This window comes from Rhinatrema bivittatum, chromosome 4, assembly GCF_901001135.1.
Source record: "Rhinatrema bivittatum chromosome 4, aRhiBiv1.1, whole genome shotgun sequence".
Classification (NCBI taxonomy): Eukaryota; Metazoa; Chordata; class Amphibia; order Gymnophiona; family Rhinatrematidae; genus Rhinatrema; species Rhinatrema bivittatum.
Genome location: NC_042618.1, coordinates 375,260,862 through 375,287,821, shown reverse-complemented (window position 1 = coordinate 375,287,821; position 26,960 = coordinate 375,260,862). Strand labels below are relative to the sequence as shown.

At 45.3% G+C, this 26,960-nt stretch overlaps 1 protein-coding gene across 5 annotated transcripts in view; it reads left to right on the top strand.

Moving 5' to 3' along the window:
• The first annotated feature begins 3,717 nt into the window (after positions 1-3,717).
• The window catches only part of CHDH (choline dehydrogenase), a 57,470-nt gene continuing 34,227 nt past the window's right edge, over positions 3,718-26,960 (top strand). Inside the window, exons 1-3 of one of the 5 annotated variants that reach the window (XM_029600892.1) lie at positions 18,154-18,322; positions 19,087-19,170; positions 24,542-25,372. In XM_029600892.1, the coding sequence (XP_029456752.1) occupies positions 24,667-25,372 (706 nt within the window). In that variant the 5' untranslated portion in view covers positions 18,154-18,322; positions 19,087-19,170; positions 24,542-24,666. Of the gene's footprint in view, positions 4,418-18,153; positions 18,323-19,086; positions 19,171-21,302; positions 21,407-22,749; positions 22,770-24,541; positions 25,373-26,960 lie in introns of those variants that run through there. The other 4 variants (XM_029600895.1, XM_029600891.1, XM_029600894.1 and 1 more) reach the window with 4 other exon arrangements.

Sequence of the window (26,960 nt, the reverse complement as noted above, 5' to 3'; positions counted from 1 at the left end):
TTGCATCTGGGGCCCTCCACTTATAAACTTTCCATGTTCGCAGATGACCTTCTCTTCACAGTGACTGACCCGGGTCCCTCCCTTCAAACCTCGTTGCAGGAGATGCGGGCCTTTAGCAAAGTCTCTGGCTTCAAAGTAAATGAGGATAAGTCAGAGCTATTAAATATCTCTATGCTACCGGAACACTTTGAGACTATAAGACCTACCCTACCATTCCAGGTTGCAAAAGACTGGGTAAAATACTTGAGGGTGAAGACTGACCCAGAGGGTCCCGATCTCTTCTGATTGACCTACGATCCCCTTTTTCTTACTATCCAAAAAGACCTAGACCATTGGGATCATGGGGTCCCGATCTCTTCCAATTGACCTATGATCCCCTTTTTCTTACTATCCAAAAAGACCTAGACCATTGGGATTGTGGGGAGTTTTCATGGTTTGGGAGGATAGCTATAAACATGAAGATTTTACCCTGCCTCTGCTATTTCTTTCAGACTTTACCAGTGCTAGTCCCTGATGCCCTCTTATCGCTGTGGTAACGAAAGCTATTCAGGTTCATCTGGAAGCGCAGGCCTCCCAGGGTAGCTCAATCACCTCTGTATCAGGATAAGACTAAGGGTGGTCTCCAGGTGCCAAGTTTGGTGTGGTACTTTGGCGCTTCGCAGCTTAGCGCACTTATTCAGTGGCATTCCAGGGGTGTCTCAAAACCTTGGGTTAGAATAGCCTCCTTAGGTGCAGGGGTCCACCCCTACATATCAGAGCCTGGCAAAGAGGGAAGATGGACCACACAGAACTATCCCCTTACTCCCAACTGTTTTTGAATGTGTAGGGTAAATGGCGTTCCCAGCTGACTGGCGATAAAAGTGCCTTCTACCTAACTTCCTTTCTTTGATTTGACAGATCCTTTCCTCCAGGTATGGACCCAGGGATGGTATGGCGCTGGCATATGAGAGATTTATACAAGTGGGAGCAATTGTGGGATGGCCAAAAACTGATCCCCTTCACCGATTTACAACACACATATCATTTTTCTAGTAAGGAATTATTTGCTTACAATCAGCGCAAATAGGAATGGAACTAAAGCGGGGTAAATCCCTCTTTGAAAACTATTGTTTGCATGCAGATAAGATCACTAAACTCATCTCCAAAATTATGGCTCTCATTAAAGGGGTCCCATGGGGAAAAATGACTTTTCAAGTAGCTTGGGAACGAGATATTGGTGAGCAATTTGAGGATATTGATTGGGAACAATCCTTTACCGCTACCGGCAGAAGCTCAGTATCCTCGGCGATAAAAGAAAACGGTTATAAAGTACTGCATAGATGGTACATCACTCCCATACCAAGATGCAAGGGGGTGGTACCAACCTTTGCTGGAAAGGATATGGAGCTATAGGAACCTATCTTCTTCAGTGGTGGGAATGCCCGAGCATTGTGCACCTTTGGGAAGCAGTTCTTGACTTTATTCACTCAGTTACTCGCTTTAGGATTCCCAGGGATCCTAGAGCCTACTTACTTAATATGTTCCCTGTTCAGGATTCATCCCCTTCCCAACACTGGGCTCAACAAGTAGTTCGATCTGCTAGATGTGAACTTGCTCTATGGTGGTGTAGGCCAAAAGTCCCATCAATTAGCGCAGTACAGTCTAGATTAGACAGGGTATATTATATGAGCAAACTTACAGCCATACGTAATGATAAATTAGCGTCGCAAGAAAAGATCTGGAAGCCTTACTTACAGAGGAAATTGGGATAATATTGTACCTTTAGTGGCAACCCCTACTCACGTGAAGGGAGTACTCTTAGTTCTGGTCCAGTGGCCACTACTTTATTCTCAGACTCTTTTTGCCTTTTACTTGGTATTTTGTTGTAGTATTCCTATTGTTTAGTTATTTCCTTATGGTTATATGCACTTTTGGATCAAGTGGGAATTTGCCCTGGCTTTGTTCTGTTCTGTTCTGTTCTGTATGCCACACCTCATGCTCTCTACCTACTCCTTAGAGCTACCTTTATTATAATTATAGTTACACTCTGTACTTAGCTGGATAACCGACGGGGGTGGGGGGGGGGGTGGTTATAAACTGAGAAAAACTCACACAGAATTTATGATTCTTTTATTTTATTGTAATGCAGCTGGCTGATGTCACTTAACTTTGTTACAGTTGGGCAATCATTATAGCCTGCCATTTTGTATTCCTCTCTGTGTTGAATAATAAAATTTAAATTAAAAAAAAAAAAAAAGAAAGAGCCATTTCCATGGGTAAAGCAACATTTTACCCATGAAAATGGTTTTGAAAATCACCCTCCACATGTGTTCTACAACAGATAATGTTTTTGTTATAAAAATGTTCTTAATTATACTGGAATAAGTTACTGTTTCTATATATATAGGGCATGAATCTGGTTTGCGCTGAGGATAGCAGGGTAGGAGACTGTTATTTGAGAGTGCTCGAGTTTTAAAATAGGTTTTGCTTAAGCCAGTGAAAAAGGGAAATTGTTCACTCTCTATTCACTGTTAAATTGTAAAAAAGGGCACAAACAAAGATCAACACATCAGGCAATAAATACTTTGTTATAAGTGTAAGTGCCCATTTGTTTGCTTCATGTGTTTCTATAAAACATTTTTTGCTCTAAGAGGGAGCAGACAGCAAGGACTGAAGAATTTCTGTTTGGGAAGCCTTGCCCTGGTCTGGCTGAGAGAGTTATTTGTGTGAATGTGGGAGATGTTTAAGGGTCCCTGCGACAATGTTCAAAATGCTGGTACTGAATGGAGAGCATATCCAAAGAATTATCCAGTTTTCTTTTCCAATTTTCATTTGCAGTTTCCACCTTAAGTCCCACCTAAGTTATGCCTAGGAATTTTTTTTTTTTTTTTATATTTGCTCACCTTGAGATTGGTGTAGATTGGAGGAAAGGGGGAAAGATTGTGCAAAATGTCTTTCTCTTCTCTCTCTTCAGTGTGTGCTATAATGATTCAGACATCTGCAATATTTTTTTCTAGATTGAATTTTACCTTTGTTTTGAAACACACAACTGATTGCTCTTCTACAGGCATTATTTATCTGTTGCAATGTCCATGTAACTTCTGGTATGCTGGGAAGGCCAAACGATCTTTGAAAACACGGCTTATAGAGCATCGCTCATGTTTGAATAAAGGCCGTCTGACAGCACCACTAGTTGCTCACTGTTTAGAATTATCACATTCGTTTGAAACATTAAAAGCATGTGTTTTAGAGCAACTTTATCCAACATGGTGAGGTGGTGACTTCAATGTGTATTTGTTGCAGGCAGAACAGCGTTGGATCCATCGTTTGAATACATTGCATCCTGCCGGATTAAATACATCTTTGGATTTACATGTTTTTCTGTAATCTGTTCTTCTTTTGTTGTCTGCTACCTAGGCGACATGACATCCGAACGTCATGACGTCACCACGTAATTTAGACGCGGGCTATTAACTTCACTAACTGGTTTTATGCGGTCTCTGTCCCGCTTTTGGATAATTTTTGTGAGACTCAGCGTCCGAATATAAGAGGTCGTCTCTCCATCAATAAGAAGCTAAGTTATAATAACTTTTAATTATTCTATGTCTGATTGCATGTCGATTATATTTACAGATATCTTTGAGATATCTTTGAGATATCTGCCCCTGAGGAAGCTATGTGCCATGTAGCAAAACACCGGCCGCTGTCGGATTTAGAGTGTTAATCATTGCTAGTCAGGACAGACGGACATAATATCTATATATAAAAAAACAAATCATTACCAAGCTTCTAGCTGCATAAGCCGCAAATGATTAGTAGGCCGGACGGTTCTTCAGTGGGTAAGAACAGGCTTTCTGATGCGGCATCCATAAAAAGTTAAAAGATTTAAAAATCTACATTTTTGATGGGAGATTTGTTCTGTTTTAAACATTTCAGTAGTGGTTTCCTTTTTCTTGCCTTTGACACACAGGACCGCAGGAGTGCTCTTTGTTGGGTTTTTTTTCCCTCTTCTCTCCCACATGCACATATTTCTCCCCTTCCTAGGCCTGACTCCAGTGACTTACTAACCACCCCAATCTCAGCATGCTCCCCTTCCCCATTCTCCTCAACCCCAGTAATCTCCCACTTCACCCCCCACTCCAGCAGTCTCCCTCCAGCATTCCCCTCCTTTTACCCCACCCCAGCAATCCCTCCGCCCCCAACCCAGCCTCTGACCATCCCAATCCCAATCCCACATGTTCAGCTGACTACTAGAGATGCTACCACTGGGCCCAAAAGACTGACCCTTTCAGGCCATGAGGACTGACTCAGGTCTTCTCCTTCCAGCCTGAGCAGCTGATTCAACTGATTCACACCCAGAGATCTCAGGTGTTTACCCCAAGATTCAGCAATTTATACAAAATCCCACAATCTCTGGATGAAACCCGGAGATTCCCAGGTATGTATAGTGATTTTGTTTCCCTTCTTGCTTGTGTTACTTCTTGAGATTTATCTCAGCTGCTCTGCTTTTGTTGCTTTTTACTTGATAATTCTCTCTCTTTTACGGTTTTATACTGTAAGCTTAAGTTAGTTACGTGCGTAGGTTGCTATTTTAAAAGACACCCATGCACCTAAATTTGGCAACTTGCTTGCATAATTTACATCTGCTAATTATCTTGCGTATTGGATAATAAGCTGGGTAGGAGGTCTGAAGGAATCAGGAGGGTCTCGATGACCTGGAGAAGGAATGGGTGAACTGGTGGAGTAATTGGTAAAACTGGTAAATTCATTTACGTCTGCATGTTTTAAAATACAGCAACTTGCATGCATAAATCAGGTTTTACGCAAGTAATTCCTACTTTATTTTCACATGTAAAATACATGCTTGTATACTTTTAAAATAGAGAAAGTATGTATATTCAATGCATTGAAATACTCGCTTTCAATGCATTGCACGTAGTTGCGCATGTAATGATTGTGAGCCCTTGTGCTGTGGCGAGGTAAATGCAGCCTGCAGGTTGGACCCTTGGGTTTCAGGGGCCGGAAGGACTTAGGTGGGTCCCGAGGGCGATTCAAGAGAGAGTCCAGAGATGGGCCGAAAGTCAAGGCAGGCAGCGGGCAGGGCGTAGAGTCTGGGGCACGTCCAGTTAATGTCCATGGATAAGGTCAGATCCAGTGGAGTAGTCGAGAGGTCTGGAAATGTACTAAGCAAGGATGAGGCAAGACTGGGAGAGGAAAGGACAAGGCAGGCTTGGATGAGGCAATGACTAGACAGGCTTGGACAAGGCAAGGCTGGATGAGGCAAGGCAAGGCAAGGCTGAATGAGGCTTGGACAAGGCATGGCACAACACAACACATACTGCACTAGCAGGAGGACCTGTTGCTGAGGCAAAGAAGAGCAGAGTGGCTGAGCCTCAAATAGGGCACTGGGTGAGGTCATCACTAGGCGCCATGAAGCAGTTTTTTTGCATGAGGCCTTTAAAGTGTGTGTAGTTGCCTGAGGTGGAGCAGCATTCTGGTGGCATCCCTGCTATGCAGCACTCTTTGGCGGCATCTGGGGCCTCGGCAGTGTATGGGGTACGTGCAGCCGGTTGCAGGGTCTGCCCGCAGCTGGCCAAACCTAACAGTGCATATGTTGTGGGGTAGAGATATGCGTATTTTATAATGCACGCAGTCTATAAATTATTATCTTGGATACACACGTGACCATATATGTGCATATATGCTACCGTGTACAGTTGTTTGAAAGCTATCCGCCCTGTGTTACCCTCTTCATGTGCTGCGTTATAAACCTGCACGGAAAGCTGCAGGTTCAAAGGCATACCTGGGTACTCTCTGGATTTGTCACAGAGTCTCTGAAATTCTGAACGAATTGCTGGGTCTCTTGGCCAACACTCGAAAACTCCGGGTGCCCTATTGCAGAAGGCCCAGAAGAAAAAGTGGCTGGAGCAGCGTAGGCTCGAAGGAGAAGGATCGTTGGCCCACATGCGGAAGGAGGTAGAAAAGAAGGATATTAGCTCCTTATCAGGCCAATGCTATACTGTTAGCCCAATTGGATGTGCATTTTGGACGTGCGTCCATACCCCCCGCTGCAAAACGAGGGTTAGTGTCCTATCGCGCATGTAAGTAATAGTACTCATCACATGCAAATGCATGTTGATGAGGCTATTATCGATTCTCACTCGATGCAAAAAAAAAAAAAAATGTGCACCAGAGACACACATTTTTACTCTCAAAAATGAAATGCCAGCTCTGGCGTTCAGTCTTGAGGAGCCCAATAAGTGTACAGAAAAGCAGAAAATACTGCGTTTCTGTACTTCCTCCAACTTAATATCGTGGCGATATTAAGTCGGAGGAAATAAAAAGCTAGAAAAAGTATGCCGGATGTCAGGTTAGGAAAATGGACGCTCTAAAATTGAGCATCCATTTTCCTAAGTGGCTGACAGCCACCTTTCCCAGTCCAGTCCATATGATTAACCATCGCCCCTCCCCAGCAGCTGGATGGAAGCGGAGCCAGGGTAGGGCTTCAGAGTCTGAAATCCGGGACCCACTGAGTGCTTTACCGGCCTTAAAACTGTAGAGGGAGGAGGAAGCGATCAGTCGGTGACCAGGATCCTACCACAATAAGCTGCAGAGAACATCTGCAGAATGCAACTTGCAAAAGGAATCCAATAATGCAAGCTGATCAGTTTGGAATTTTTTAAATTTTTTTAAATTTTTTAAATTATTTATTTACGATTATTAACATGTTATACAGGAACTTTTCCACATTGAAACATATCCTTCATTCTTTTTTGTAAGAAAATTGCATACATAAAAATAAACAGAGAATTTTACATTTCAATCTCCTATAATCATATTACTTTAGGCGGAAATAAGGGAGATCCAAGGTTTACGAGAACAAGCCATTCAAAGGAAAAAGGGAAAAAGAAAATAAAGGAGGCTTATTTATTTATTTAATTCTTTTCTATACCAACGTTCATGACACAAGTCATATCACATCGGTTTACATCGAACAAAGGTGAATTAACATTAACTTAATTGTTTAAGAGGGGAGGTAAGTTACAATGAAAAAAACGAGGGTTACTAGAACTTGGAGGATAGAAGAAGGTAAGGAGTGAAGGAACAATCGAGTAGTAGTATATATCGAATAGCAAATGTAAAAGGAACATATGAATGATATTAGTTATAACAGTAATATACTTATACGATATATACAATGTGAATTGCTGACCGTAACATTACATGTTATAAGGTTAAGGATAGGCTTGTTTGAACAGCCAGGTCTTAAGTTTTTTCTTAAAGGTCAGCGGGCAGTGTTCCTGGCGTAGGTCTGGAGGCATGGCGTTCCACAGAGATGGTCCAGCTGCGGAGAAGGCACGTTCCCTAGTGGAGGTGTGGAGGGTGGATTTGGTGGGGGGAGCGTGGAGAGTTCCTTTATAGGCAGCTCTAACCGGTCTATTTGAAGTGTGGAGTCGAAGCAGTATTTTTAGCTCGAGCAAGTGCTGATTGTAGATGGTCTTGTCAATAATAGTGAGAGACTTATGAAGGATTCTGAAGCTTATGGGGAGCCAATGGAGATTCCTGAGGATAGGCGTGATGTGGTCTCCTCAACTGGAGTTGGTTAGGATTCTGGTGGCGGCATTCTGGAGCATCTGAAGGGGTTTTGTGGTAGTTGCAGGGAGGCCAAGGAGGAGGGAGTTGCAGTAGTCGATTTTTGAGAAGAGGGTAGCTTGGAGGACCGTCCGGAAGTCACATAAGTGGAGGAGGGGTCTAAGCTTTTTCAGAATTTGTAATTTGTAGAAGCATTCTTTTGTTGTGTTGTTAACAAATTTTTTTAAGTTCAGTCGGTTGTCCAGTATAACGCCGAGGTCTCTCACTTGGGCAGCTGTGGCGGTTGGGGGGGCTGGGGAGGAAAAGGTTATTGTGGTCCGGGGAGATGAGGAGGAGTTCAGTCTTGGCTGTGTTGAGGATGAGGTTGAGACTGGTGAGGAGGAGGTTAATGGAGTGAAGGCAGCTGTCCCAGAACTTGAGGGTTTTGGGGAGGGATTCTGTTATGGGAATCAGTATCTGCACGTCATCGGCGTATATGAAATGTGTTAGATTTAGATTTGCAAGGAACTGGCAGAGGGGTAGGAGATAGATGTTAAAGAGGGTAGGTGAGAGGGAAGAGCCTTGGGGTACTCCAAGTGCTGAGCTGATGGGAGGGGATTCTTTGTTGCTTATTCTGACCTTATAGTATCTGTTGCTGAGGAAGGTCTCAAACCATCTGAGTACTGTTCCTGAGATACCTATATCTGAAAGGTGGTTAAGGAGGATGGAGTGATTCATGGTGTCAAACGCGGAAGAGATATCAAGCACTGCCAGTACGTATGGTTATCCTTTGTCTAATCCCATGAGGAGGTTATCCGAGAGGAGGGATTCTGTGTTTACGAATTTATGGAAACCAAACTGAACGGGGTAAAGTATCTTGTGTTTATCTAGATAGTCGAAGAGTTGGGTGTTGACTAGTTTCTCCATGAGTTTGGCAATAAATGGCAGGTTGGAGATGGGATGGAAGTTAGAGGGATCTCCTGGATCAAGGTTGGGTTTCTTCAGTAGAGGTTTAAGGGTGGCAAGTTTCAGTGTGTCAGGTACTATTCCTTGAGACAGAGAGCACTTTATAATTTCAGCCAGTGACTTGGAGATGGGTGTTTGGAATTGTGAGCAGTAATTTTGTCGGGATGGGGTAGGAGGGATGGAAGGAGGTTTTCATGTTCTTGAGGATGGATTCGATTTTCAGGGATGAAGTGAGTTTGAAGGACTCAAAGTTAGCTTTCAGGTTGATGGAGGTGGTGTAAGAGGGTGGGGACAAGTTTTTGGAGGAGATGAGAGGGGCTAAGAGGTCGGAGATTTTTTTTGGAAGAAGGTTGCGAGTTCGTTGAACTTTGTTTGGGCTTGGTCGTCGGGGATGAAGGGAGGGGAAGATTTTGTAAGTTCTGAAACGTATGGGAACAGGGCCTTCGCATCATAGAGAAAGTTGTGTATTTTGCGGGCGTAGAAATCTCTTTTTGCTCTGAGTATGGTAGTCCTGTAGCTGTGCAAGGAGGATTTGTAAGCAGTCAGTGAGATGGGGGAGGGGTCCTTACGCCATTTATGTTCTTTGTGTCTAAGCTCTTGTTTAAGTTTCTTTAATTTGGGCGAGAACCAGGGTTTTTTGTTCTTAAGGTTTTACATCTGTCGGTCCTAGACGGCTTCGCCCAGTTTGCCTCACCTTATTCACAGCTCCTCCCACTTACCTGGGAAAGATGGCTACCGCAGCGTCATCAAGCCAACCTCTCTGGCGACCCCAGAACGGCTATGGTGCAGCCTCCCACCATTGCTTCTCCCAGGTACCTACTAGGGTGTGCACGCATGCGCAACCCATGTCTTTGTACCACCCTTGGCACGAACCTCGAGGGCGTTCCCTCATGCTGACGTCACGCTATCCGGGTATATTACCTTCATTCATTTGCTAGCTCCCCAAGTTAGCAAGGACTCTAATCCGTTCCTGTCTACGCTACTCTGCCGCTTCCTTGCTGCCGCAGGAAGCTCTCTCTCTCTGCCCTTCGGGGTATATGCTAACCTGGGTACCCACTCCTCGGGGGCCCTCTGCTTTATTTCAGGTGCCTTACAGGGAACAGGTACTCGCTCCTCAAGGGCCTGCTCTCCCTGCCTCGGTGCCTGTACCTTCTACAACAGACCTGGTGGAATCGCATACGAACAGCTAACACCTAGTGAGTACTCTAACTCTCAGTCTATCTCCTCCACAGTATCTCCTCGCTGGGAGACCTGCTGCGGAACCTCCTGACGTCATCAAGGAGAGAAGGGCTCCCTTTGCCAAGGTCCCTGAGACTACTATAGACTGCTTTACCACTGCCACCTCTGGTGGAGATCTTCAAGCTGTCTAAATAAAGATCTTTCCTGTGTTTTGTGTGTATGAGTCTAGCCCAGTCTAGCTCAGCTCCTCCCCATGGGCGTGCCCTCCATTCTGAGACCATCTCCTTCTTTGTTTTAGAGAAGGCCATGCACCCTATAGTACTGGGATTACCTTGGCTGCAGCAGCATATACCTCAATTCAATTGGGCTACACTGGAACTGTCTAGATGGGGCCCAGACTGCCATGATAAATGCCTGATGGAGGCTCCGTTACCCTGTATGCCTACTACCCCAGTGATGCCAGGGTTGCTGCCTCAATATGCATCTTTGCAAGATGTCTTTTCAAAAGAAGCTGCAGATGTGCTTCCGCCTCACAGACCTTATGACTGCGCTATTAATCTAAAGCCTAATACGGAGCCACCCAAGGGTAGAGTGTACCCCTGTCCGTGGCAGAAAATAAATCCAATTCCGAATATATCCAGGAAAATCTCCAAAAAGGCTTTATAAGACCATCCAAGTCCCCTGCTGGTGCAGGCTTTTTCTTTGTGGGCAAAAAGGACGGTACATTATGTCCATGTATAGACTATAGGGGCCTCAATGAAATAACAATAAAGGATCGTTACCCCCTGCCTCTGATTTCAGAGCTATTCAACAGATTACAAGGAGCTCAAATCTTTTCCAAACTGGATCTGAAAGGAGCCTACAATTTACTTTGCATTTGAGATGGCGATGAGTGGAAGACGGCCTTCAACACTCGGGACGGTCACTTTGAGTATCTAGTGATGCCCTTTGGCCTGTGCAACGCCCCGGCTGTCTTTCAAAATTTAATGAACGACATTTTTCGGGATCTCCTCTATAAGTGTGTTGTTGTTTACTTGGACGACATACTGATATTCTCGCAAGACATGACCACGCATCAGGAGGATGTTAAGAGAGTACTACAGAGACTCTAAGAGAACCATCTCTATGCCAAGCTATCCAAATGTGAATTTCACAAGGAGTCAGTGCCTTTCTTAGGCTACATCATTTCCAATCAAGGCTTCCAAATGGACCCACAGAAGCTGGAGAGAGAATTGGGCACAACCCATCGGGTTAAAAGCTCTCATACGCTTCTTAGGTTTCACCAACTATTACAGGACCTTCATCAAGAATTACTCTTTACTTACAGTACCGCTTACAGCTATGACAACGAAAGGTGCCAGTGTTGCTAATTGGTCTCCAGAGGCTATAGATGCATTCCAGAAACTAAAAGATGCCTTTTCCAGCAAGCCGTGTCTTCGACACCCAGACCCCTCCAAGCCTTTCATTGTGGAGGTCGATGCCTCAGACATTGGCGTAGGGGCCGTATTAAGCCAGGCTGGTGATTCGAAAGTTCCACAACCATGCTCATTCTTTTCCCGACGCTTCTCTCCTGCAGAGAAAAACTATGGAATAGGAGATAAGGAGCTTCTGGCTATAAAGATGGCATTCGAAGAATGGCCCCCTTGGCTCGAAGGAGTGCAACATCAAGTAACGGTCTTCACAGACCATAAGAATCTGGAGTACCTCCGCCATGAACAGCACCTGAATCATAGACAAGTGAGATGGTCTCTGTTTTTCAACAGATTCAACTTTGTGCTCAAGTACCACCCTGGAGATAGAATGTCAGCTCTGATATTCTTATCTCACTCATTCCTCTCTGAGGACATACCTGAAGAACCGAAACACATCATTGATCCAGAGAAGGTCATATTGGCAGCTACACACTCAGTACCCAAGAACCTCAGAAAGAGGTTATTGGCTTGGGCCCACGACTCTAAACTTTCAGGACATCTTGGTCAACGTAGAACCCTGTCTAAACTTCAAACCTATTACTGGTGGCCCACCATGAAGGAAGACACATTCTCCTATATCGCTTCCTGAGCAAACCGCACTAAACAGAAGACGCTGCCGGGTCATCCATGGGGTCTACTCCAACCCTTGCCAGTGCCAGAAGAACCATGGACACATATTGCCACAGACTTCGTGGTAGATTTACCATCTTCAGTAGGAAACAATACTGTTTGGGTAACTGTAGATCGGTTCTTGAAGGTGGCTCATTTGTGGCTCTCCCAGGCTTACCCACCGCCATGGAGCTCGCCAAGCTATTCATTACGCACATCTTCCACCTGCATGGCTTGCCTAAGCACATAGTCTCCAATCGAGGAGCCCAATTCACGGCTAACTTCTGGAAGGCACTATGTAAGAAGTTTGATATTGCCCTCGACTTCACATCCGCATACCATCCACAATCCAACGGACAAATAGAAAGGATGAACAGGACTCTCAGTTCATTCGTGCCTACGTGAACACTCGCCAGAATGATTGGAGTGAACTGTTGCCCTGGGCAGAATTTGCAATTAATTCTCATCCAGCAACATCCACTGGATTAATATCATTTGAAGTGGTCTACGGACGACTACCACTGCCACCACTGCCACTTCCATTATCAGTGTCATCCCTGGCAGCTCAATCTACTGCCAATGATATCCAACAACTTTGGACTCAGACAAAAGAGATGCTTACGAAGTAGGACTTCGAGCAAAGAAAGGATACGATGCTCATCACTGCAAGGCTCCAGACTTCAAGCCTGGTGATAAAGTCTGGCTTTCCACGAAGCACTTAAACTGCCTTCAGCTCGCTTCGCTCCTCACTTCGTTCGACCATTTCCCATTCTCCAACGACTGGGCAATCTCACTTACAGTCTGAAGCTACCATCTACTTTAAAGATCCACAATGCAGTCCACGTCTCACTATTGAAACTATTGATCCTTAATGAGTTCTCCAACAAGATACCAGATGTTACACCTATTGATGCAGAAGAAGACATTGAATATAAAGTAGACTCAGTTCTCGATGTGAGAAGATGAGGCAGAGTATGGGAATACCTCCTGTCATGGGAAGGGTATGGCCCTGAAGAAAACTCTTGGACACCAATATCTAATATCCTGGATAAAGAGATACTACAGGACTTTCATCACTTGCATCCTCAAAAACCAAGACCTGGTAGGAAACAGCGTGGACGCCCTTTGAAGGGGGGTACTGTTGCGTCTGTCAGTCCTAGACGGCTTCGCCCAGTTTGCCTCACCTTATTCACGGCTCCTCCCGCTTACCTGGGAAAGATGGCTACCGCAGCGTCGTCAAACCGACCTCTCTGGCGTCCCCAGAATGGCTATGGTGCAGTCTCCTGCCATTGCTCCTCCCATGTATCTACTAGGGTGCGCGCGCAACCCACATCTTTGTATCACCCTTGGCGCGAAACTCGAGGGCATTCCCTCATGCTGACGTCACGCCATCCGGGTATATTACCTTCATTCATTTGCTAGCTTCCCGAGTTAGCAAGGACTCGAATCCGTTCCTGTCTACACTACTCTGCCGCTTCCGTGCTGCCGCAGGAAGCTCTCTCTCTCTGCCCTTCGGGATATATGCTAACCTGGGTACCCGCTCCTCAGGGGCCCTCTGCTTTATTTCAGGTGCCTTACAGGGAACAGGTACTCGCTCCTCAAGGGCCTGCTCTCCCTGCCTCGGTGCCTGTACTTTCTACAACAGACCTGGTGGAATCGCATACCAACAGCTAACACCTAGTGAGTATTCTCTATCTCCTCCACAGTATCTCCTCTATCTCCTCCACAGTATCTCCTCGCTGGGAGACCTGCTGCGGAACCTCCTGACGTCATCAAGGAGAGAAGGGCTCCCTCTGCCGAGGTCCCTGAGACTACTACAGACTGCTTTACCACTGCCACCTCTGGTGGAGATCTCAAGCTGTCTAAATAAAGATCTTTCCTGTGTTTTGTGTGTATGAGTCTAGCCCAGTCTAGCTCAGCTCCTCCCCGTGGGCGTGGTCATCTCCACAGCACCCAAGGATCCACATAACACACGTTATCATAACATAAGGGCAGGGTTTATTTCTTTAGCTGTCAAGGGGCATATTTTGTTGGCCACAGTGTTTGTAATTTTGAACCAGGAGGAGAGGACAGAGTCTGCGTTAGTCTAGGATGTTTAGTTCATTAAAGAGGTGGGAACTGAGGTCATCCATGGAGTAGGGTTTCCTAAAGTGTATGGTGGTTTTGAGGAGAGGGAGGGTCAGTTTTTCCTTTACTGTGAGGTTGGTGGTGATCATCGAATGGTCCGACCAAGGGACTGGGGTACAGGTAGGAGGAGTAGTGTGTGTGAGGCGGGAGTTTATGAAGATAAGATCTAGGGTATGGCCAGCTTTATAGGTAGGGCTCTTAATGATTTGCTTGAATCGCATGGCCTTGAAGGATGCCAGTATGGCTTCGCAGTTGGGGGATAGTGGAGTCGTGTCGACGTGGAGGTTAAAGTCCCCTACGATGATAGCTGGGGAGTCAGTGTTAATGTGTTTGGCAATGAATTCTATGAGGGGGGAGGCATCAGTTTATAGTAGCCCTGGGGGGGAGAAGATTTGACAGATTTGTAATAGAGGCCGATTTCGAGTTTAGATGCGGTCTTCACAGTCTGAGGAATTAGTCTTAGATCTTTTTTGGCGGCTAATAGTAGGCTGCTGCCTCTTTTTTTGTGTGTGGGTAGTGAGACTATATCGTAAAGCTGTAACGGTAATTGGTTAGTCAAAGCTATGTCAGTGTGTTTAAGCCAGGTTTCAGTTATTGCGCAAATCTCTGGCTTCGAGTCTAGTAGGTAGTCATTGAGAATGTGAGTTTTTTTTGTGAGGGATTGGGCATTGAAGAGCGTTAGTGAGAAGAGTGAGAGTCCAAGGAGTTTTGTAAGGGGGGAGGTCATGATGGGTATAAGGGATCTTGTTTGGTGGGGTTGGGTAGGGGTAGATGGTTTTTTCAGGTTGCGGTAGAGATGATTGATGATGGGGATGGGGAAAGTTTGCATCTTTGTTGAGTGTAGTGGGTATGGAGTGATGGAGAGTGGGGTGTGGAAGGGGAGGTGGTGGGAGCAGATTTGGTGAGGCACAGAGAGACAGGAGATAGGGAGGGGAGGTTGAGGTAGTGGTGCACTTAAGCGGCCGCATGAAGGGGCGCACAAAGGGGTAGGCCCCTTTGGTCGCGCTCCTTCGTGTGTGCGATGCCTGGCGTGCGGCGCCGCAGGTGAGGGCCCTAATTTAAAGGGCTTGCTGTCCGTGATCGGCCGATGCTGTCTCAGCTGCGCCTGGCCTCTGATAGGCCTAGAAGATCTTGGGGGCACGGTCTGGGACAGGCCACGAGGTCGGAAGCTTGGTCGGGTGTCCGGGGCAGTTGATCGGGTGTGCCGCGAAGGGGGCTCTTACCCCGATGGGAGAGGCGCTGATTGCCTGAGCCCGGCGGCGTCCGGAGGCCAAGCAGAAAGAGAGCGCCGCAGGTGAGGGCCCTAATTTAAAGGGGTTGCTGTCCGTCGTTGGCCGATACCATCTCAGCTGCGCCTTGCCTCTGATAGGCCTAGAAGATCTTGGGGGCGCGGTCTGGGACGGGCCACAAGGTCAGAAGCTCGGTCGGGTTTCCGGGGCGGTCGATCGGGTGCGGCGCGAAGAGGGCTCTTACCCCGATGGCTTATTTTTACATTACAATACCCTGGACTAGTTAGGAAACAGTACCCTCAGTTCTATGATTATCCAGAAAAAAACGTAACTGAGATGGCTCAAAGAAAATGTAATGAGTATTATTCAAGTTTAACACACATTTATTACATGGGTAACTAATTGTTATTCTAGCTCCCAGCTGCCTAGCCTCCTGACACATTTCCAACAACTTTTTCCTGCGAATTTGCGTTGATCTAGTAATGTCAGTATAAACCCATATCTTTTGTCCATAGAATAATTTTTCTCTGCTATGGAGAAAAAGTTTCAAGATAGAATCTCTGTCTGCAGGAAAGGCAATGGTTATCAAAAGTGTTCCACGAAAGTCCACTTGTTCTTCTGTCGACATTTCCAGGAATATTTAGAGGCAAGTTAGCCGGCGCTATGTGATCTTCCTTTGTTATTGATGCGAAGTAAATATTTGATATTGGTGGCAGAGCTTCTATAGGTAATTGAAGAATTTCCGTCATGTATGTTTTAAATTGATCTCTCAAAGGAAACAGTTTTATATGGGGAAAATGTAATTCTCAGATTCAAATATCTCAGAGCATTTTCCATGTTTTCCAATTTTTTTGAGGTAACAAGTTCACTTTGTAACAATTTTGTTTGAACTTCTTGTATTGATGTAACTTTTGAATCTAAGAGCCATGTTGAATTAGCAAAGGTTCTATCTCTTGAATGCTTTTTTGAGAATTAGTTATGGCCAAAGTAAGAGAGGAAATCGACTTTTCTAAAATAACTAAGGCATTCCACACAGCTTATAAAGTTATTTCCTGAGGTTTAATCAACTTCGAACTGAGAGTTATGCTTACCCTGCTTTCACGACAAACCTCTACAATCCTTTCGGATTCGTTTATCGAGTCCTCTCCCCTCATTTGGATGGTAAACAAGGCACTCGAGCCCGAGATGGCCTGGTCCTCCATGGTGGCCTGCACCTCCGTTGATCGATCCTCCAGAGCCATCGTGCCTTCGCCAAAAACGCCCCCTGCAGTTAATCGGGTTCCAGCCATTGCTGCCGGCCCCTCCTCGAGCCAGTGCCTGCCATGGGGGCCAGTCATGGGTCCGGTACGTGCTACTGGTCAGAGGGGAGGGGGTCTTAGGAGCCCCAGGGCTTAAAGATGTTTGCACATCCAGGAGCACCGAAGTGTATTCTCCACCTGGCGTCTCAGCGGACCTTCCTCCAGGGGTTTTAACATTAGTCAGTGAGAAAAAGCCCTCGATAGTAGGCTGGGAGGGTAAAGATAGGGCTGGGGCAGAGGATTCCAGTCGAATCCTTCCCTTCCTCTTTGTGTGAGGCATGAAGACAATGAAGCAAAAAGCAAAAATCGGGGAGCCGATCAGACAGCGACCTCTCCTTACGGCTCCATCTTGGATAAAAATTCCAGTTTGGAATTTAAATGCCAGCGTCTCAGAGCAGCATACTTTTACCCTCACTTGTTTAATATTTGAAAAGATTTCTCTTTTGACAAGATGAATAAAGCTGCAGGTATTAAGAGCAAATCCCCTCCACCCCAGCAATGGACTGCAATCCTGTAAATGAAGATCAAGAGACTCTAGCATCCATTTGCTTAAAGCTAACCCCTCGGGGGTTGCAAACCAAGCCACTTGGCAATTGAAGGGCAGGGCGGGCTCCCCTTCCACCCTCAGAAATTAAAGAAAAGGCAAAGGGATGAGAAAAGTGCAAGCCAGCTGGCCTACTGGTCTTATTGCAGCTCTTGCGGGGGAGGTTAATCACAGCCCTGAAAGTTGACAGCCACCTCGCTCGGTTGCCTGCTGCCGAGACAACGCTAGGGACAGGCAATTTCTCCTAGCGCCTCCTTTTTACCGCGGCAGGCCATTTGCATGTAGTATTGCGCGTCCCAGAGAGGTTGATCGGCGCCTGTTAAGGGAGCGGACGCTCAATCATGAGTGCCCTTTTAATGCTCGCTGATATTGCATCTGCCCGTTTCTGAGGAACAAGAAACTGCATTGGTTGCTCTGAACAGTCACAGTAAGAAAATCAGCATTAGGCCTACTCAGGGAAAATAAAACAAGGGTAACACAGGCCCAATGCTGCAGAAGGAGGAATAAGAGAAGTGTTGGTCCCGTGGGCCTGAGGAAACAGGAGCCTGCTATGGCTAATAAGGATCAAGGTAAGGAGAGAAAGATTGTGCTTGTGTGTGAGGGAGTGTATGTGTGTGAAGGAGAGGAGTGAGTGTGTGAGAGAATGCATATATATGTGTGTGGACGAGGGAGATAAGTGAGTTGTGTGCATGTGTGTGAGAGTTTATGTATGTGTGTGGAAGAGGGAGAGAAGTGAGTGTGTATGTGTGTGAGTGCATGTGTGTGGGTGAATGAGTGCGTGTCAGAGTAAGCAGGTGTGTGAGAATGAGCATGTGAGTATGTTAGCATGTGTGTGTGTGTGGGAGAAAAGTTTTGCGCATGTTGCTGCCCCCCTCCCCTGGCTACCCCGTGACAATCTCAGGGGTGACAGGAAATCAAAAGTTTCCAGGTATGTTCAAAGGTCTGAAGACCATAACACACCATTGCATAATAGGCTTTATAAAAACAAACAGAAAAAGCTTTTTATTTGTCTCCATAGAGAAAACCATCCCCTTCAGAATTCTACAAATGTGCAATTCGCCTCTGCTTGAGTTTGTTAAACTTGTGTCAGTTCCAAACACTCTGGAACGTTCCTTAACTGGAGAGCTCGCAGCCTTACTGTTGCTTTAAGGCACTGCCCATCCCCCGCCAGGACACCGAGCAGATACAGGATTTGTAATTGTTCCCAGCAGCTTGGCTGCAGGGGGAGGAGGTAGTGCTGGCTTTGGAAACTTCTTTCCTCATTCCAAAAATCAGTCCCGTGCCTTCGGACACGTTTTTCAGCTTAGCACAGTCACGCCGATTTGTCTTTTTTGCGTGTCATAAAAGGTAAGCGGGTCAGATATTGTACAGTATGGGAGAAGCAGTGAGAAACTTTTAGCCTGTTGCTAAGCCAGGACAAGCCTCCGGCCTAGATATTCACATTGCAGTGATTTCAGATTCAGATAACTTTATTGGCATGCCGAGTTTTGCAAAGCAATACATAAAAGTAGGGATCTGCATTCAATTTGAGCGGGGCTGGCTTTAGGATAGGGCAAGCAGGGCGGTCGGCCGGGCCACCGTCAGCATCAACACTGTTCCCTGTGGTGCATGCGCGTGAGGCCAGAGAGGGGTTCTGAAGCAGCCACGCGCGCATCTTTGGAAAGGCAGTGGGGAAGAGCCGCAGGAGCCCATGCCGCTGCACTTCCCCATCACTGCAAGCATGCTCAAAACGCGGATCTTGTGATGTACACGACCGACACACAGGAAGTGCTGGCTCACGAGTTTTGAATTTGTTCGCATGGCCGGCAGTGATGGGAAGTAGTGGCGAAAGGAGCTCTGCGGCAGGTATTTTCCTTGTCAAGAAGGCAAGGGGACCGGCAGCAGCAGGTGGAGGCCAGAGGGAGATGCTGGAGGGTAAGAGAAAGGGAGGAGACAGAATGGGGAGGGGGAAGGCAGGGATGAGGAGAGTTCCTGTCCCTTCTGCCACCACCATTGGTATAGAAAACTTTCCTGTACCCCCCTCTACAAATCCACATCAGAGACTCAGGAGTGGGGATCAGTTGGGGGGAGGGGACTATTTGCACTAAATACGGCCTTAATTTTTGTAATAGGTTGTATAGCTTTATTCTGGATTTTTAAAACCTCCTAGTAGTATCACCAAAAACATCTTCACAGGGGCTATTCCTGCTATTTGGGTAAGTTAACAAGGCACAAAGTATTCTTTCTAAAAGGTGTTGTACATGATTTATTTCTCATATTTATGGACTCTAGGCTGGTTCCTGTGCAGGAAATTTTGTTTTATAATAATGTGCTGGCATTGTGAGCAGGTATGTAATTCCATGGCAGCGGGGAGTTGTCTGTATGTATAGTTTTTTATTTATTACTTAGTGTAGGCTACACATTTTTATAAATACATTTCCTAATGAAATGAAAAGCACAACAAGAAAACTTTTGTTTTCCTTTTCTTTTGGAAATGAACCCCCCCCCCCAAGCACTTCTGACCATTTTAAATGTGTAATTCTTCCCCCCCCAACTCACTAGGTCTTCCCTTATGCCCCCTTCCCCTTCCTGGATACCTCTTACCCTATCTGGGGGGGAGTCTCCAAAATTGAAATGAGACAGGGGCAATCTCCAGTCACGCCTGCCCCACCGTGTTCCCCTTTTTAAAATGGCAGTAGCGGGGCTGGTGCAAGAGCATTTGGCGCTCTAGGCAAACCTTTGGTCATGTACCCCTCCCCTCCCCCCCCCCCCAAACACTCTTCTTTGGCAGTATTTGTTCTGAAGTAGCACTTCTCTGGGCCCCTTTGCTGGCAGGATTTTGCTGCCCCCTCCCCCCCCCAATTTTGATGCTCTAGGCCAGTGGTCCCCAACCCTATCCTGGGGGCCCACCAGTCAGTCGGGTTTTCAGGATATCCACAATGAATATGCATGAGAGAAAATTTGCATGCACTGCCTCCATAACATGAAAATTTTCTCTCATGCATATTCATTGTGGATATCCTGAAAACCCGACTGACTGGTGGGCCCCCAGGACAGGGTTGGGGACCACTGTATTGGCCCTGGGTGTCAGCTGACCCTGAGGCTGTTGCCACTGTTGTATGGCTGTACAGCACGCAGGGCATCCTCAGGGCCCGCTGGAGCGATTTTGGAAACAGGAACCACTGGGGCACAGAGATTTTTTTGGCAGGGGAAGGAAGGGCTCTTCCTTTCCTTTGCCTTTTTTTTTTTTTTTTTTTGGACATTTGTGTTTTTCATTTCGAATAAAGAAAATGGCCTGAAATGAACAAAATGAAAAGAGAATTAAAAAAATAAAAATAAAACTGAAAACCTTGTCTGCACACAGCCCTACAAAAAAGATGACTACAAACTTAACTGTACAACTCAGAATGGGAGCTCCTCTGCATCTGGTCACCGACTGATCCATCCATCTGCTGGAGGTGGGATAGAGAGCAGCACATCTTCCCAAACACCAGGTCTAACCATGCACAGGGATCCCCAAAGTCCTCTGGCAAGGGGTACCTGGGCTCTCGCAGAAAAAAAGTTTTCCCAAAAGTGTGGCTCAAAGAGTAAATTAAGCCAAAAAGAGGTCAGACAAAAAGGCTGACCCACAGGAGGGTAACTCAGGAAATTGAAACTAGGAATCCACTGAAGTCTAACCAAAAATATCCAGAACTAAGATGGTGGCTGGAGTTTATAAAGGCCCAAGCACACCCCATCTCCTCTTCCCACATGGGGGGAGCTCAGCGCCTTACCTCTATTTACCACATCTCTCTGAACATCCCCAGCAAGTTAGTACAGTCCTTCTGAAAGGGAAGCCAAAGGATCCTTAGACTGTTACAGTGAAACTTTCTCCCCCTTAAATTATTATACATTTTGCCATTGTTTTTTACTTTAATCGATTGGACCTGTTTTACAATGTACAATAACGGAATAAATCTGATAATATTGCACATGTGACACTTGATTTGTCGGAATGACATCACTGCTGTTACATGACATATCTGTGGAAACAATCATAAGTGCCCGCACTATTTACAATTCATATTCAATTTGACATTCATATTAAAACACACAAAACATCAAATGCATACAAAATCATCTGCTAGCGACCGCTACAATCTGACCCAGCACATTTATCCTGCAAAAAACGAGGATACGTGATACTAGGCTTTACTAATTAAGACTTATCCAGGCTGAAAAATACACTGATTACAAAATCTCATGCTCTGTTAGTTGAGCCAATTGCTTGTGTAATGTGGTGTACTTTCCCCATCGGAGTTTAAAGGTTATTTACAAAACCCTCTAGAGAATCTTGTAGAGTGGGACTTCCTACCATAGGCGACATCAGAACCTGTTAAAGGAAATTGGATTAAAAATAAGCTAGCTGTTCCTAATTAATGCTACTCCTATTTCCTCTGGACTCCTCCTGAGGTAGGAATTTTCACTCTACAAAGTTTTCTAGATGGGGGGGGGGGGGGGAGGAATGCAATGGTTTACTCTTTACCAGTTATCATAGTGAAAATGCGTGCAAGCTCTCACTTTGAAACTTGCCATGGGTACAAAGTGCACTTGTACTCGGCTATGTCTGTGGGGAAGGGAAGTATTTTTTGAAGATTTGAAAATGCCATCAATGTATGTACCTTTCCTTTCCTTTCCTGACCTAAATATGCCCGGGGAATGCCTCTTCTCAGTTTAAAGTCTACATGCAAGCTTTTAGCCACATTGAGAGAGAGAGGGCAGTGCCAACATGATATTTTTAACCCCATGTAAATGGCTTTGGACATTGACCTCATAAAAATGTTCCTTCTCCGATTGCTCAGTCACATCTGAAGAAGAGGTCTTCGATGTCTCATGAGTTACAACTTTTTGGGGGGGAGGCACAGGGATTCTTGATAAAATATCACAGATTACAGAGACTCCAGTTTTCTTCAGTATCGGCGGGGTTACTAGAATCCTGAAGTAGATGTGCTCATGACCCCACAGCCTGTCGGGGTTTTGAGAGATTCACAATCAATATGCATGAGTGATTTGCACGTTTATTGCTGTCATAGACTTTAAAGATCATCGGAGCTGTTTGCGAGTAACCTAAGGGGCTACATAATGGTGACATTGAAGCTAAGCTTCCCCGCCCCACAGGGAACCCTGGACCACTCAGAAGTATGAGCTATCCTGGTGCAATAGGGTCAAATCCTTGACTGCGCGTCTTTGGGTCCAATATCCCAAGTTTTATCCCACCCAGGGGTTACAGTTGCCTTTGTTACTTCTTTGTGGATTCTGCATCAGGACTTGGATGGCGGTTCAGGAGCGCAGTCACCAGCGCTCTTTCGCTGCAGGTGGTGATAATACCTTTTGAAAATAAAAGAGCAGAGTTCAATCCTGCAGCCATTCAGCAACTGCTGTGGTGAGGTGGGATTGTGGAGACTTGCGAGGCAGAGGCTGGAAATGCAGAAATATCTCCCTGATTTAAATGGGGGTTGGCGTTACCACGAAGTGAAGAGTATGAATGCCGCACATTCACGGGGAGCAATTGAGCGAAACGTGTTTGTTGCTTGTGCGAGCCAGCAGTCGTGAGAGAGAGCTCCAAAAAAGGAGCTCAAGAAAGAAGTGGGGAAATCCTCAGCAGAGGACACGAGGAACCAGGACCCCGCCCCCCAGACAGGAAGCAGAAGGCTGGGTGAGAAGGGAAGGAGTCCTGCCCCGTGATGGAGGCGGATTCTCAGCTTTAGGGCCTAGCCGCAGGCCCAAACCTCACCGATCCTGCGGCAGAGGGACTTCGGGCCTCTTCCTGCAGCTGGTAAAAGCACTGTCCCTAAAGTGGGAGGTCAAGCCCAGTTTCAGATCTGCAGCTTGTGAAGCATTGGCGTTTTTATATGTATTTTTTTAAACTATGCTTTCAGCAGATAATTATTCTTTATAAACTACAGGGTCCGTATTCAGAAGGGCTTGTCTGGCTAAGTTTAGGACTGAGCTGGAACCCCACAGGCTGATTGTCTTGACTTGCTTGATTAAAATTTAGCTGGATAAAAAATGGGGCAGGGTGGGGGGGCATTCCTGGGGTGAGACTTAAATTTACCTGGCTAATGCTGAATATCCATGCTAGCCAGATAACTTTATCTGGCTTAGCAAACACCAGTCCTAAAATTAGCCAGATAACTACCAACCCCCATCCCAAATTACCAAGTGCCAGAGCAGCTGCAGATGAGCCCCCTTCCTCTTAATTCACTAAGTATAATGTTTAAGAAGTCCCCTAGGAGTCCTCCACCCTCCCTATCCCAAAAATATAATTTTCTGCACAGCGAAGCCAGCCCACCCCCTCCTCATGCCCAGAAATAAATCGAGGTAGCATTCCAATCCACCCCCTCTACCCACCCAAATCTCAGAAGGGCCAGTGGAAGGAGGAGAGGCTTTTTCCTTCTCCAGATGGCTTCAGTAGTAAATGCTGGTGCAGTTCAGAGCTGTAATGGCATTTAATATTCATTTATCCCTTTCACTGTCCGATGATTGGTCCTTTCACTGACAGAAGAATATTTTGACAGCAGCATTGACAGCTTACACTTCGAGTGTCTGTCAGAGCAACATTGGAAGCTGCTGGGATCCTTCCTACGTGCGTATCGTGCTCCCGGGGCCGTGACGCAAGTTGCAGTAGTCCAGATGGGAGGTGATAAGAAACTGGATGTGTTTTGGTAGCATGCTGAGAACAGTAGGGACGGATTTTAGCAATACTCTAGAGCAAAGCTTTCCAAACTGTGTGTTGAGACACGTTAGTGTGTCGCCTGCGCACCGTCGCTCCGACGTGAGTTTGGGCTGCTTTTTCTAGCAATTCACTCTTTTTTTTTTTTTTTTTTTTCAGTTCGTGGGTTGCTTATTATTGGGCGATTTTTGCTGTCAATTGTGTGTTTTTTGGGCTTGGTGGGTGGGACTTGAGCCCAGCTGTCCCTGTCATTGGCTGCTGCTGCCGATGAGGTCTGGCCATGAGGAGTACTGACTGCAAGCAACAGTGTCTGGTGATCATGGAAGGTGTTATGTACCACGGCAGGCTTGAACCCTGAAGGGAGTGAAGCACTTAACTGGCAACAATCAAAAAGAAGAGATACATGAGTGTGGGGGCCAGACATGTGCTGGCGGGGGGGAGGAGAGATGAGTGTGTGGGGGACAGACATGTGGTGGGGGGGGGGAGAGAAATGAGTGTGTGAGGGACAGACGTGCTGGGGGGGGGGAGAGAAATGAGTTGTGAGGGACAGACGTGCTTGGGCTTGTTTTTTTGGAAAATAGCACTTGGAATATTATATATTTTTAATATAAATGAAAGGTTTTCATTGTATATATTTAAGGAAACATACATAAATTTTCAAAATACTTTTTTGTTCGTTTAACCTTTAACCTCTGGTTTACTAGTAGACTGAATTACCGTGTCGTGAAATTATGTTTGTCTAAAATGTGTCACCAACATGAAAAATTTGGAAAGCTCTGCTCTAGAGGGAGCGACACATTAGTATTTTATTTGATTTGGCTGTCTCCACTTCATTTTAGATTTGACTTCAATTGGAATTTTGTTTTGTGTTCTAGGACAAGGTATTTGATCAAACTTATGAGATAAAGAGAAGTTTTGAAGCACAGAAGAGACCCTGCAGGAAGATCCTCTCAATTATTCAAGGCAATTGGAACAAGATCGTGTTCCTGTAGCCTGCAAAATGCACAGGCAAACTGCATTTCGGATTAAAATAGGCACCTTGAAACGTTCCCATGCTCTCAGGAAGCATCATGTACAGAAGTCAAGTACAGTTACAACACTTAGTTCAAAGAGAGCAGACACATACAATTATATAATAGTCGGTGCTGGCTCTGCTGGCTGCGTATTAGCTAATCGCTTATCTGAAGATTCATCTAAGTCTGTGCTTATTTTGGAAGCTGGGCCTAAAGATACTCTTTTAGGAAGCAAGAGACTAATGTGGAAGATTCATATGCCTTCTGCATTAATTTATAATCTTTGTGATGACAAGTACAATTGGTACTATCAGACTACACCCCAGAAATACCTGAATAACCGGGTTTTATACTGGCCCAGAGGTAGAGTATGGGGAGGGTCATCCTCCCTTAATGCTATGGTGTATGTCCGTGGGCATGCAGAGGACTATAACAGATGGAACAGGGAAGGTGCTGCTGGATGGGACTATGACCATTGCTTGCCTTATTTTAAAAAAGCACAGAGTCATGAGCTGGGGCCCGATCAGTACAGAGGTGGGAATGGACCATTACATGTTTCAAGAGGAAAGACCAAACACCTACTTCATCAAGCTTTCCTGGAGGCAGGCCAGCAGGCTGGGTATCCTTTCACCGAGGATATGAATGGCTACCAACAAGAAGGATTTGGATGGATGGATATGACTGTTCACAAAGGTCTGCCTTGCACACAATTCATTCTCATGAATATGTATATGTCCATCATCATTTATGGGGTGATATTCAGCACAACCTAGCCGGATAAGTTTTTAGGATTTATCCAGCTAAGTAGTGGTGACTGAATATCCAGCCCTGCTGCATGGCCACCATTTAGCTGGATAACTAGCTGCCCGGCTCAATAGTCAGCTGGCTAAGTGGCGGGCGTTCTGAAACTGAGTCAGAAAAATTATCCGGCTATCTGGTTGGCCCAAAGGGCTGTCCTAAAGTTAGCGGAAAAACTTATCTGGCTAACTTTCAAGATAACACTAATACAGAGGGTATATAATATCAGTGTTCTCTAACCTTAAATAATGACTACACTATAGAGAACTACATTCATCACAACAAAAATTCAGCTCACAAAAATGTATTAATATACATAGAATTTATTTGTCTAGATAGGAATTTATTATATGTATATTAATACATTTCTGTGAGCTGAATTTTTGTTGTGATGAGTATAGTTCTCTATAGGGTAGTCATTAACTTTCAAGATAGCCAGATCTATTCAGCATCGCAGCCACGCCACACCACGCCACTGAATATATGGGCTAAGTTAGCCGGATAAGTTTTATCCGGCTAACTAGCCGAACTGCACAATGGCTCAATATCTAGCTCTTAGTTTTTACCTAGTGCAAAACATGGTGTATGAAATATGCCAGTAAAGGACAATAAATGGCTCACTGAATGAGAAGAGCACTCTGCCCACCGAGAATAGGTGTGATGGTAAAGCAGGATGTGAGGAAGGTAACTAATATCAAGACAAGTTATGCCTCAAGTAAGCTATAAGACTGAAAGCTGAGTAAATTTAACTACACAAGGCCCCAATGTACTACAGAGCATTAACATTGGCTGTTAACACGTTAATACAGTGTTTAATGTGCCCGTCAATGACCAGTGATGTGGCGCAGATGAGGCACGTAGGAACACAGGTGTTAATGTACACATATTAAAATAACATAATTAATGTGGATGTTAATGCAAAAATTACAACTTCCTGAGGTACAGTTAACTTTTTTGCATTGAGTCTGCATTACGTTTTGTGTGCTTTTTCATGTCTCTTGCTGTACTAGTAGGTAATGAGCTATTTAGCATAATTCTGCATCTCATTACCTTATTAGCATAGGTTTAGTATTAACAAGCTAAAGAATGCACATTGAACATCTGTTAGATATTGCAAGCATTTAATACACATTAATAATTTGCATTACAATTAATGTACTTAGGTTCTAAACATCAAGATCACAGAACATATAGAAAGACATGGTTTAATGGAACAAAGTCAGCATGGCTTTACCCAAGGCAGGTATTGCCTCACACATCTGCTTCACTTTTTTGAAGTAGTTAATAAACATGTGGATAAAGGTGAACCGGTAGATGTAGTGTACTTGGATTTTCAGAAGGCATTTGACAAAGTTCCTCATGAAAGGCTTCTAGGAAAAGTAAAAAGTCATGGGATAGGTGGCGATGTCCTTTCGTGGATTGCAAACTGGCTAAAAGACAGGAAACAGAGAGTAGGATTAAATGGGCAATTTTCTCAGTGGAA